This window comes from Branchiostoma belcheri, unplaced genomic scaffold, assembly GCF_001625305.1.
Source record: "Branchiostoma belcheri isolate BF01 breed outbred unplaced genomic scaffold, Haploidv18h27 scaffold25, whole genome shotgun sequence".
NCBI lineage: Eukaryota > Metazoa > Chordata > Leptocardii > Amphioxiformes > Branchiostomatidae > Branchiostoma > Branchiostoma belcheri.
In genome coordinates this window covers 1,517,791-1,530,277 of record NW_017803854.1, presented here as the reverse complement: position 1 = coordinate 1,530,277, position 12,487 = coordinate 1,517,791, and the positions used below count along the sequence as shown (strand labels likewise).

At 42.3% G+C, this 12,487-nt stretch overlaps 1 protein-coding gene across 1 annotated transcript; it reads left to right on the top strand.

The window, feature by feature from the left end:
* Positions 1-619: 619 nt before the first annotated feature.
* LOC109471581 (cilia- and flagella-associated protein 206-like) lies at positions 620-11,877 on the top strand. Its single transcript, XM_019770932.1, has 16 exons — positions 620-714; positions 1,692-1,814; positions 2,145-2,228; positions 2,417-2,507; positions 2,949-3,137; positions 4,137-4,295; positions 4,719-4,811; positions 5,978-6,090; positions 6,510-6,629; positions 7,095-7,286; positions 7,655-7,768; positions 8,371-8,513; positions 9,112-9,211; positions 9,667-9,807; positions 10,137-10,225; positions 10,743-11,877. Exons 2-16 carry the CDS (start codon positions 1,707-1,709, stop codon positions 10,885-10,887), a joined length of 1,881 nt encoding a protein of 626 aa, XP_019626491.1. The 5' UTR covers positions 620-714; positions 1,692-1,706; the 3' UTR covers positions 10,888-11,877.
* Positions 11,878-12,487: the final 610 nt, after the last annotated feature.

Genomic DNA, 12,487 nt, shown 5'->3' with positions numbered 1-12,487 from the left:
AAACTTAGAGAGGAGAGTGCAGAGAGGATGTAGGACTACTCGAGAGCTATACATGTATTAGGTTTGGTGACCAGGCTATACAACGTAAATCGTCTGAAATCACCACAGTGATATCACAGCAACATCTGATTCTTTATTGACACAACAAAAAAGTACAGGGACTTTTGTATTGTCTTCTACAACTACAGGTCTAACAAAGCTATTTCCACATATATATGATTCACAACGTTTTAAGATAGACATTACACCATGATCTAGTTTCGTCATACTTTTCATTTCGGTCTCTTTTTGATTTTACCTGTTTGCCATCAGTTTGCAATCAGACCAGATTGATCGTACGACGGGCCCAAGCCCTAATAAAGATTCTAATCTCGCAGTACGTCCCTTTGTTGTTCGTAAATACTCCATCGCCCTTTGACTTTGACTTGGAAGACGTCCCCCCATGGGTTGTCACAGAATGATCCATTTGTATTTTTAGGTGATTCCCCGAAAATTTTCCCCCCAAAGGAAGAACGCCCACTCTCGTGATGGTTCCGCCCACCTGTTGTCAGCCCAGCTCGTACCCGGAGCTGTTTCCACACAGTTCTGGGGACGAGATGAAAACTACGTCACGGGTCAAGTTGGACCAATCAGAGCGCCGCAAATCAGTTTCCATGTCCGCCGCATAAACAGCCGCCACTGACGGGGTTTTCAAGAAGGAATCGCAGATTTTAGGTGAGATTTTCGTATTTCTGGGTCATTTTTGTACTTTTATAGTGCTGTGTATCAAGGGCATAACTTGAGGTCGAATTCTGGCCCAGAATTTTCCTGTAAAAATTGTGTAATGTCGAGTAACGTCACTCGAATCGTCGTGACCGGAATCACAACAAACAACTTCGATGCAAAACTCGTGTGGGGAAAACCTTTCACGTTTCATAAATTTATGAACTAACAAATTATATAGAACAATTATACCCTAAGCTGCACAGCGGCGTATGTGCAAATTTTCTATCTCACCCTCTTGTTGTTGTTGTTGCATGCACAGATTTTCCTTGCAAAATATATATGCCCCCCTCCCCAAGAATTTTTGTATCATGGCAATTTGCTGACAATCTGAGACTGAAGTTTGTTACTTTCATAGAAATTTTGTTGATATACAGAAAAGATAATGCTGAAGACTGTATACTAGTATTAGTTGTCTTATACAGTACTGTAGCCTAAATTATAATATTATTCCAAGCAAAAATTCTTCCATATGTTGAATGTAATACAAGACAACCAATCAAAAGTGAATGCAATCTGAAAAGTAACTTATTGATCAAGTTACCTGATATTTTGTAATACGCTATGTTCTACCTCAATGTCTAAATTTCATCAACATACTGTAACAGTGGGGTTCGAGTGCTGCTAACTGGTCCATTCCATTAAAATGTGTCCAGACCTTTTGGGTCGTTAGCGTGCCGGTGTTGTAAGTAGCCTGTGAAACCCAAGCTCCGGGGGGCTCCCTACATACTAGTAGTCCGCCACCTGGACTACTAGGGAAAAGCGAAAAGCGAGGTTCAGTCAGGCTAGTGTTGTAAGCTGGCTGCCTGGGTTTGGTGCGGGGTCAATTCCCGGCGTGCCGGTCTCAGTCGGGGGTTTTCCTGTTTCTACTCACTCCTATTTGTTTCAAGTCATTTCAATACGTTGAATGTTTTTTGCTTGTGTTACAGTTAAGAACAGACACCATGTCTCGAGCGCAGGCAGAAAGTGTCATAAAGAACATCATTCGAGAGATCGCCCAGGAGTGTGCCAGTAAAGGACAGGCCGTCTCCGAAACGCTGGTGGCTTTTATGGTAAGTTATGATATTTTGATGTTGTACAGTAATTTATAAGCATGTAATACCTTGTAGTGGTTTCTTTTTCATTATGACACCTACCAGTATCTGTATCTGTATAACCACCCCTCGGCATAAAACACACCTAGCTCCAGTGCACAGTGAACAAGTGAACCAGTCATAATTGCCCTGATGGAGATGACAGATGTGTATGGTCATTGAAACGTTGGCTCTTGTTAAACAAGTGGTTATGATTCAATCATTCACCAACCTGATGAAATTATTTACAGAGTTCCAGAGGTTTCATTGGATCTTTTGTGACAGAGTACTCTTTTTTTTCTCCCTCAGGTGAAGGCAGTGGTTTTGGACCCAAACAATGAATTTAACGTAGACAGAACGTTAACAAAGGATGATGTGCAGAAACTTATCAAGGTGAGTCATCAACCCTCTTCCGGCCGCATTGTGCTATATGTCCCCAATATCAACCATTGCTGCCTAGACAGGCCACTGTATTGTGAACTTGCGGTTTAATCAATCAATCAATCAGGTGCTTATGCATGGTGGCTGCAGACATGTTGCAATTCCAATAGAATAAAATAATGTCTCTGCTCTGATTACAGATCTGTGTGGAGCGACTGCTGGACACCCGCTCCCCTGCACTGGACACGGTCAAGATGCAGGTCTACTTCGACATGAACTACACCACCAGAGGTAAGGAGGGACAAAATGTGAACACTATAAGATAAACATCAGAAACATGTTACGAAGTAGTATACTGGCAGAAAAACTATGGGAAGTGAAGATTGAATTTTTGTGGACACAATGTGTAAAACAAAATGAACCATATTGTTCCTAGTTCCTGAGTGTTTATAGGCACAAATTGTAAAATTAACTGAATAGTTCCTGAGTGTTTATCCTAAAGAAAAGCTACAGAATTCAGAATTTGAAAAGTTTGATTCTATCTTATACTGTCATGAATATTCATCTGTGTTGGTAGTTACATGTACAAAGCCACGTGGCAACTCTCACTGCCTCAGTCTGGGTCCAGCAGACCAGAGTAACTGGTCAAAGGGTCTAGGCATAGGTGAGAACAATTCTTTGTGTTGGATCAAAAGTTTTAACCTAAAACTTGTTCCTGTCTTGAATTCGCAGCTGATTTCCTGGAGGAGCACCGTCGTGTGTTGGAGCAGCGTCTGCAGCCGGTGGTGCGTGACATCACGGACAGCCGGGCGCGCACGCGGGAGGAGCTGGAGAGTCTGTACCGCAAGATCGTGTCCGCCGTCCTGCTCCGCTCAGGGCTGGGGTCTCCCACCGACATCGCTGTCGTCAGGGAGGCTACTGGTGAGTTCCCCATTCATGTAAATTCTATGATACTTGTAATGATGTATATTGATAGTGTTGTAATATAACAATAAGAGTCTGTACCACAAGATCGTGTCCGCCGTCCTGCTCCGCTCAGGGCTGGGGTCTCCCACTGACATCGCTGTTGTCAGGGAGGCAACTGGTACGTTTCCCGTTCATGTATATGGATTATACGTGTTGTAATGTAACATTGAGAGTCTGTACCGCAAGATCGTGTCCACTGTGCTGCTACGCACAGAAATTGCTGTCGTCAGGGAGGCTACTGGTACGTTTCCCGTTCATGCAAATCACTGTTTGAGAGACTCGAGAGAATGCATGGCTGGTATACCGTAGCTGTATTTAGTGGGGTCGTGTGGTGCAATGGCAGCATGCGCGACTCATAATCAAGAGGTCCCAGGTTCGAGTCCTGACATGCTACCGATCTTGTGCCCTTTGGAAAGGCATTTTACACGACTTTCCCCACTAGATTCAAGTGAAAATGAGTATTGTCTGTCCAGTATTCGTAAATTCTATTTGCGGGACACAACACCAGCAACAGCTGCCTCTGTTACCTTACGCGTGTATTGCACTGTTGCAATTTCAGTAAATCAAATGTAATCAATCAGTTCTGTGGGTGATGTCCTTGGTGCTGAAATAGGCAGTCCCTAGTGTGTACTGTACGTAGGAGTCTTCAGAAAGGTGAATAAAGTCAAAATCGGACAAATCCCATCTCAGTACTGTAAATGATATATGTAAATCATCGTAACTGGTGCTGTAGCAGATACCCTGTGGTGTTGGATTACATTATGTAGCAAGCTGGAGCAGCTAGTAGATGAACGACTGTTTAGTAAGAATAAGTAGTAGTTTGTTAGGCTAGACCTTATGAAGGTAAACATTAAAAAAAAAATTGCTTTGCTAATGTTACCATTCTAGTGTGCACCTATTTTGCATAAAAGGGAAACATAGAATTAACCCCACCACAAACTATGTTCTCCCCAGCTGCCCTGCAGAGTGTGTTTCCGCAGACAGAGCTGGGTACCTTCATGTCTCTGGTGAAGAGAGACAAGGAACGGCAGCTGAAGGAACTCACTCTCATCGTCACCGGGATCCGCCTCTTCAACAAGGAGTGTGGCAAGGGTGGAGAGGGTATCGATGATTGTGAGTTTAGCTTTGGGATGTTATTGTTAGAACATGGACATGGCCACCGTTGATATTGTGATATTTGAGAGGAAGTTGGAGTTTTCTTGTAATCAGACAAGAGAAATCACTCAGAGCTTCTGACTGAAGTACTGCTTCTTGCCGCTGTATGTAGCTGATGTAGGTGGCTCTTTTGCTATAAGAACACAATCCCAAACGTGGCTGAGTTTGTGTCCCCCCACGTCCCGGTTCATCACTGCGGGGTTGACTTTCTTATCCAGACAGCCTCTTTGATCCGCCTGAGGGAAAATTCTACCAACCTGATGAAGTCATTTTTGTATTATATTGATATTTGCTTACGATGCACAAAAAGCATTCTTTTGAGAAGCAAACATAAAAACTCAAACACATAATCTGATTTAACTGTACTTTTTTTCCCTTCAGTGCCAGCCATTCTGAATGAAGCTGTCCCTGCCACCACACAAAATGTAGATGCTGAGATCCAGATCACCACACGGATGGCTCACAAATATACAGGTATATACGGGTTGTGCCAATGAAAAACAGGCATCCTTTAAGTTTGCTCCTAATTCTTACATGTTCACTGTCACAGGACTCGAAATACAAGGTGTTCAGGTAAAATTTGAAGCTATGCAGGCAGGTATCTCTTATGTCTTAGACCTGCACCTAACCTGCTGTCCTTGTACTGGGTTTATATACGTGTACAAATGCAGTACATGTATGTGGATTTCCATTAGCTTTATTGGCTGTTAACAAGTATAAATGAAATAATGGCAATGGTTTCTGAACAGTTTTAGGTAATAGAAACCTACATAAATAATGTGCGTACCGGTACCTTCTACTACCTTCCTAAAATCTGAGTAATGCAGGTAGAATTTGTCTGGTGCAGGTTATTTTCAGTGTTACATGCAGCAGTGCAGTTATGCAGAAAGAAAGCATTTTAAGCCCTGTATTTATATTATTTCACCTAAGATCATGATTAACATAGGACAAAATCATTTTGTTCAAGTTAGGAAAATCTCTGTCTAGGTAAGTAGTAAAGCTGGTACCCTTCATAACTTCATTTATGGAGTAAAATTTGGATGTCTTGTGATTCTACCGGTACAGAAGGTACAGATTTTTCTGAGGTTGTTATGTCAGGCTCGATCTCAATAAGTCTTTAATTGTAAGAATTAAGATGAGTTGATATGTCTGTATGCTATCATTTTAACCCAACTGACTCCTGCTGTGTTTCCTGCAGCCCTGATAGAGAAGATGCAGACTGACCCTAGCCTGGAGGGCCCGTCTCTGCAGCTGTAATTATTATAAGTCTAACCCAACAGACTCCTGCTACGTTTCCTGCAGCCCTGATAGAGAAGATGCAGGCTGACCCTAGCCTGGAGGGCCCGTCTCTGCAGCTGTAATTATTATAAGTCTAACCCAACTGACTCCTGCTGTGTTTCCTGTCCTGTAGCCTTGATAGAGAAGATGCAGGCTGACCCTAGCCTGGAGGGCCCGTCTCTGCAGCTGTAATTATTATAAGTCTAACCCAACTGACTCCTGCTGTGTTTTCCTGTAGCCCTGATAGAGAAGATGCAGGCTGACCCGACCTGACCTGGGAGCAGTAATTATTATAAGAATTACTTGATATGTCTGTATGCTATCATTTTAACCCAACTGACCCCTGCTGTGATTTCCTGCAGCTCTGATAGAGAAGATGCAGGCTGACCCTAGCCTGGAGGGCCCGTCTCTGCAGCTGCTGAAGGAGTCTCTCATCAACAGTCGCCAGCACGAAGCCTTCCTCAGGATCCTGCTGGTACGGCTCTCTGTCTTATAAACCTGTAACATACATGTACAAGCTGTTTATGTTGGTCATTCTTACAAATACCATTCCAGATATCCATGTTTTCAGATATAAAAGTATTGTCTTTGGTGGTTGAGCTGTGAGTTTGTGTGTATGTTTATCTGGACAGAGTAGGTTGACAGCATATGTGGGGAGAAGATTGACAGGCAGAAGGTCAGACAAGGTAGGTCAAAAGGTTAGCCAGGAAATAGGGTCACAACAACCCCCAAATAACTATCAGAAGCCTGAAATGTATGATTTCAATTCTTTTTTTTGGTTTAGTGGTCAGAAACTGTATTTAGTGCAGTCCTCTAATGTAATTTGGGCAATGTGAAGAAATTGTAAAGTAAAGTAGTCACTCATTGTAAAGACTTCATGTTATACCCATACAGAACGATGTGATTGGCTGTGCCCAGCAAGTGGAGCTACTGGAATCCCAGCTGGCAACACGGATGGAACAGCTGAAGGACACGGTCCGCTCCAAGACTGCCGTCCCAACTTCTCATGTCTATGTAAGTCACTTCATCAACTAGAAAGGTTAACATTTGCAGTGCTAATGCACAGTGTTAACCTTCACCTAACTAACTACCGTACTGTTATTTCCCTCTAAGTAGGCAATGTACGCAATTGTATTGTATACCAAATCAAAAACAAAGTTGGTGTAATTTGTTTGGGTTGCTGAGCTGTGGGTTTGTGTAATACTTTCTGTTTGTGCAAGTAGCGATGTCATTGGTTTACAGCAACTGCAAAGTTATAGCTACATGCAGAAGTCCTGGTGGTGGAAAGAAGATGCTTGTGTCAGTGATCAGGCCGACCATGTTTTTTGGGAGACTATTCCAGTTGTGTCCTGCAGTATGAATGAAAGTTCTGCGAGGTCTAAAATCTTGTTGATTCCTTGTTGATGTCAAAACGTCATGTAAGAGCCTCATCCCCCCCAAAGTTTTATCAGTAATTTAACCCTTGACCTTTTCCCCCAGCCCCAGTTCATCGCGCTGGCTCACCTGTGGAGCGGGTTCCAGGACGAGATGGTCCTTCTGAGCGTGCTCAGTAACATCCTGGCCAGCCTGGAGCCCTTCACCAAGACGCACCGCGAGATGTTCACGGAGGAGGTCCTGGCGCCGTTCCTGGGCGACGCTGAGGTCAGAGGTGACGAGCAGAGGATCCGAGAGGTCAGGCCAGCTGTTTGGTTGTTTGTTTGTTTGTTTAGGGTCTCCATTAGTGTGAATTTCATACCAGGAGTCCGTAGTTAATCATCAGATAGTAGTATTTGGATCATTGCATGCCCCTACTCTTTTTGTTACCCATGTTGTTGAACCCAGGTTTAGTACCTGAAAGATCACATATTTTACAGGACTCTAAATTCTGCATATGCATCGCTCAGAAGTATGGATCATACTAAAAACTTCATGCAGGTGGTATTTCGAGCCCTGACATGTATGCCCGTCATGTTTGTGACTAATGCTTCAAAGATACAGATGTATGTTGAAAAAACAGTGTTCAGCCCATGTAATTTACCTCTGAATGTCTTCCCTTCCAGACCACCGGGATGGAGTTCCGAGTTGACCCGTCTGAGTTCAGGATCAGGGAGGGGATCGAGTTTCTCTTCCCAGAGACAACCAAGAACTTTGAGAAGCTGCCACTACAATACAGGGTAACACTAATAAACCTACATTTGTCTTTCCTATCATCTGCTTGTCTGGAAGAATTGGGTGAGAGTATCATCATATTGAACAACAAATTACATATTAATAACTTGATATTCTACCAGTAGCCTCTACTAGACTTCAGAAGCAGCTGGAAAGAGTAGAAATTGGCCAAATAGAAAGGTAAAATGCCAGAGGAGTTGGCCAGTGCTAAAGGAGTACAATTTGCCACTCAGAGCAGACCAACTCCCCTGACATGTTATGTATCTATTTGGCTGATTTCTACTCTTTCCAGCCACTTCTGAACCCTACTAGATGCTATTCGACCATTACAAGATTGCTACAAAGCACATGAATCCAGTATCAAAACTAAACTAAAAAAATCAGAAATTTTATTCCTCCGTGTAATTGTGTGATTTTTTTTAATTGCTAAAAATTATTGCCAAAAAATATTTTCTCGATCTGACCGACACTTTTCAATCTTATTCCACAGGGTTACTGCGGCTTTGCACTGCGGCCTCTGTGTAATAATTGTTTTTTGGGAATTTCTAAAAACTTTCTCTGACAAAGTATTTTTCTCTGACTGACTGTATTTGATCCCATCCCCCAGGGTTACTGCGGGTTCACACTGGTGGCCAACGACCGTCTCTTGTTGCCAGGCAACCCGGAGATCGGCGTTCTCCACTACCGCGAGAACTACTACGTCTTCACCTCCAAACAGGCTGCTCTGGAGTTCGCCAAGGATCCGGACATGTAAGTTAATATTACTTTACTTTATTGAAATTGCAACAAGACATCACCTGGGTAGCCAGGCAGCAACAAGGATCCTGACATGTAGGTTATCATTTTAGAAGTATCACACATGAAGCTCTGAGGAAGGTGTCTGATAGACACCAAAATTTCAGCAAGGTAACCATCTTGGTTGTGTAAAAGAAAACTCCGGTATCCTATACTTAACCAACCTGATGAAACTGTTTTCAGGTTTGTTATTCTTTTAAAGTCTACATTTGGACCTCGTCTAATCAACCTCTTCAAATCAGCCTGACCCAACAAATCTGTTCCCGGCAAAGTCTACCCACCCCAGTGTCCATGTGGGAGGATGTCAGCTTGTTTTCAGGTTGTGCCAGTTCGGAAATGAAGTGATCGCTGGTGCTCAAGCGTTTAATGTCTGCTGCCATGATCTAGAATTTCATTTCAAATGTCCTGAGGCAAACCTGGAAGCAGTTTGTCAGGTCTAGCTGATGTAAATTGAGGTTTTGAGGAGGTTGATTAGATGGACAGATTTTAGGCTGGTTAAGAAAAAGTGTTCCTCACTGCAGCTTACATCGTACGTGTCTCTTTTTTTTTGCAGTTTTATCCTCCAGGTGGCAGAGTGTGCCAAGAAGTCCCCTGAGCTGATCCAGTTACTGGAGCTCCACCAGCAGTTTGCCACTATCACACCTTATGCACAAGTATGTGGTCTTCATTCATTGATTGGTGGATAGATGGATGGATTCATTCATTCAGCCATTCCTTTTTTCATTCATCCCTTTCATTCATCTAAGTGGCTGCATTGATGTACCCCACAGTCAAAATTAGCTGCACAGCTCCAATTTTAGATGTACAATGTACATATGCCCCAATTTTTTCCAAGCCCCGAACATAAATTCATACTTTCCCATACAGCACTTTTCCTATCACTGTAGTATATAGCGGAGGGGATTCATTCCTCAAGCTAACCGACATCTTGCACATGCTGTCGTCCCTCAGTAAGATACCTGGAGCTGCAAAGTTCCCATTTAGAACTTTTATTCAGCCTGTCACACACTGTTATAAAGTAGTGTTTAGGTAATGTAATTCTTTCACATTTGATATTTTCTTGCCCTCTAAGAAGAAAACCTGACCAGATTTACTTTGTTGTTTCCAGGGAGACCAGGGCCGGATGATTGAGAAGCCGGTGACGAAGTGTGACAGCGGGACTCAGACGGACACACACTTCATGGAGTCCAACATCGTCAAGTCTTATGAGTGGAACGAGTGGGAGCTGCGCAGGAAGGCCATCAAACTGGTACGAAGGACTCACTCACCACTCACTGTCTGGTTTAGCATCAGTTGTTCCCTGATTCCCATGGGCTAGACATGCTTACACGCTGATGCTGAGGCTTGATGGCTGTCTGCCATTTACCTCTATTGTATATCATACATTCTTCTATACTTCATAGGTGATAAAAGTCAATGCAGCAAATAAAAATCCACCATGTATATTTATTAAAAGCCCAGTACATTGAGCAGTGCAGGAAGACATGAGAAATACCTGCACAGCTCCAATTTTACTACCTGAATATTACCCAGTATTTTGAGCCCTGAACATTGCTGACTCGCTTGTTGTTGTTCCAGGCTAACCTGCGGAAGAAGGTGACCCACTCCCAGCAGACCAACCTCAGCAACATGAGAAGAGACAACGTCACACAGGTCTACCTGCCAAAGTCAGTAAACATACTTCTTCAGAATGTATATTTGTTTGTTTGTTTGTTTAGGATCTCAATTAGTAAGACAATTCACACTATTCTTTTTGGAGTCCAGGTTATGATGTAAATCACCGTGTTGCTAGTAGAAGGGGATTGCCAGGCCTCCATCTGAAGTGAATTGCCAACTTCAGTTAGTAGTATTTGGACCATCACACACCAGGGCATGCCCCTATTATTTTTAGAAACTCTCCCCAAATACAGGACCTCCATTTAGCGTCTGGAGGTCCTATCTGAGGGACATCCCTAACATGAGCCAGGCACTCATTTTTACCTCAATGAAGAAAGTTTGTGAAAGATTGGTGACAAGGCAGGATTTGAACACTCTGCCATTATTCCACACAACCCCATGATGCTTTCAATGCTTCTTTCCTATCCATGAGACTAATGTTTTTTACAATTTCATATCAAAGTGTGTCTAAGTTAAGAGTCTCAATGATCAGTTGATAACCATCTGTATCTCTCCCCCCCTCACCAGGGACCAAGGCTCCCAGACGAAGACGGAGGACGGCACCAACGTGCCCAAACCACAGGTGTACCTGGCTGGTCTGCGTGGGGGCGGGGTCAAACCCACTAACATGGTCAAGGTCGACCTCACCAGGGACGTGGATGAGGACATGTGAAGGTCAAATGGTTAAAAGTTACCAAGCTTCTCTTATGACATTGGGTTTAAGAATCAGTTACAACTGTTGGGAGGAATATGTTGGCTGTAAGTCTCATGACGTACATATGATTTTTTATAGTGTTTTTGTCTTTCAAAAGTAGACAACACTCAGTCTGTTATTATATAGTACAGGTATGTATGTGTATATGTGGTGTGTACATATTGTGGGATCAGTCAAAAAGAGTCGAAAGTAATGTACATGTATTGTGCCTGTGGTTTTAAAATTTGTAGATAACAAAGTGTGTGACTTTGGGTGAAACATATTTTGGTAAAACATTGTCTTAGTACACATTGTGTATATTTTGTGACAAAGTTTGTATTTTGGTAGGCATGGCAAGCAAGTTCCACTTTGATTTGTGAAGTCCATCCAGTCATTCCAGTGTATACATTTTCAATACTATGAATCAATTTGCTGTTTGGTCGTACCACACTGTAGCGTTCCTGAAACACTAACTTACAAAAAGTGTCCTAGATTTAAAAAAAGTAGCAACAGGAGAAAAAAGTGTACTACATGTATATATAAACCAGAAAACTATGATCAGAGATTATAGATTATTAATGCCAAGCAATGTCTCTTGAGTTTTAAGTAGATTTGCAAATACATGACTGTACACATGTACAATTAGCTGTCTAAGAGTCACATCAACTAGCCTGGTTACCTAACCTACATTGTATCATAGTTTCTGAGTCCTACATCTTCTCTGCAAATAGCCTGGTTACCAAACCTATTAGCTCGTGAGTCTTACATCCTCTCTGCAAATGCCAATCTCAAATTACTGCTAGCTTCCAGCCAGATTTGATTCTGGGACCTTTAAGTTCATCACTAATTTCCTGTGTCTGATCTCTTGGCCTGTCATTCTGCCTGTCAGTCTTTCCCCACCTATGTATTTCAACCAACTCGGTACGGACAAATATACACACAAACCCACATATAACTGACTCCAAACAAGACTTTCATACCCAGAAGTAAAAACAGATATACATGTTTCTAGCCCAAATCTTTAAAGTAGTAACGTTAATATTGTTCTTTTGTACTGAGTATGATGAACAAAATAAAATGACTGTCAGGAGATTTTTGAGAAGTTTTATTGAAACACACCATAAAGTACCCATAATACACATGAAGTTGATCTCTTTTTCATGACAGAGCTAAGGGAGTGCCCTGTAGCTCCTTTATATAAAATTTCACTAAACGTTGAAAATGTGATGGTTTTATTTTCACAGTGAACTCTCTCCTGGGAACTCATACCACTAGTCCAATCCATTACATTTACACTGCCGTTGCTACAGAATTGGTTTCATCATGGGCACTCCCTAGACATTTCATGTCACTTCCTACACTGTGTAGTGTGTACTGTTGATAAACATGACACATACAGGGTACAGTCCACTAAATTCTAAGTTAAAATGACCACTACATTATGGGTATACAATGCATAGTCATTGTAGTCATTTTCCAATATTTAAAGCCATACTGATTTGATTGACTGTATGGATGACATTCTCTGAGCACCCCAAAAAAAGATGAAAAAAAAAGCTGCCTTCATTGTGAAATCTAA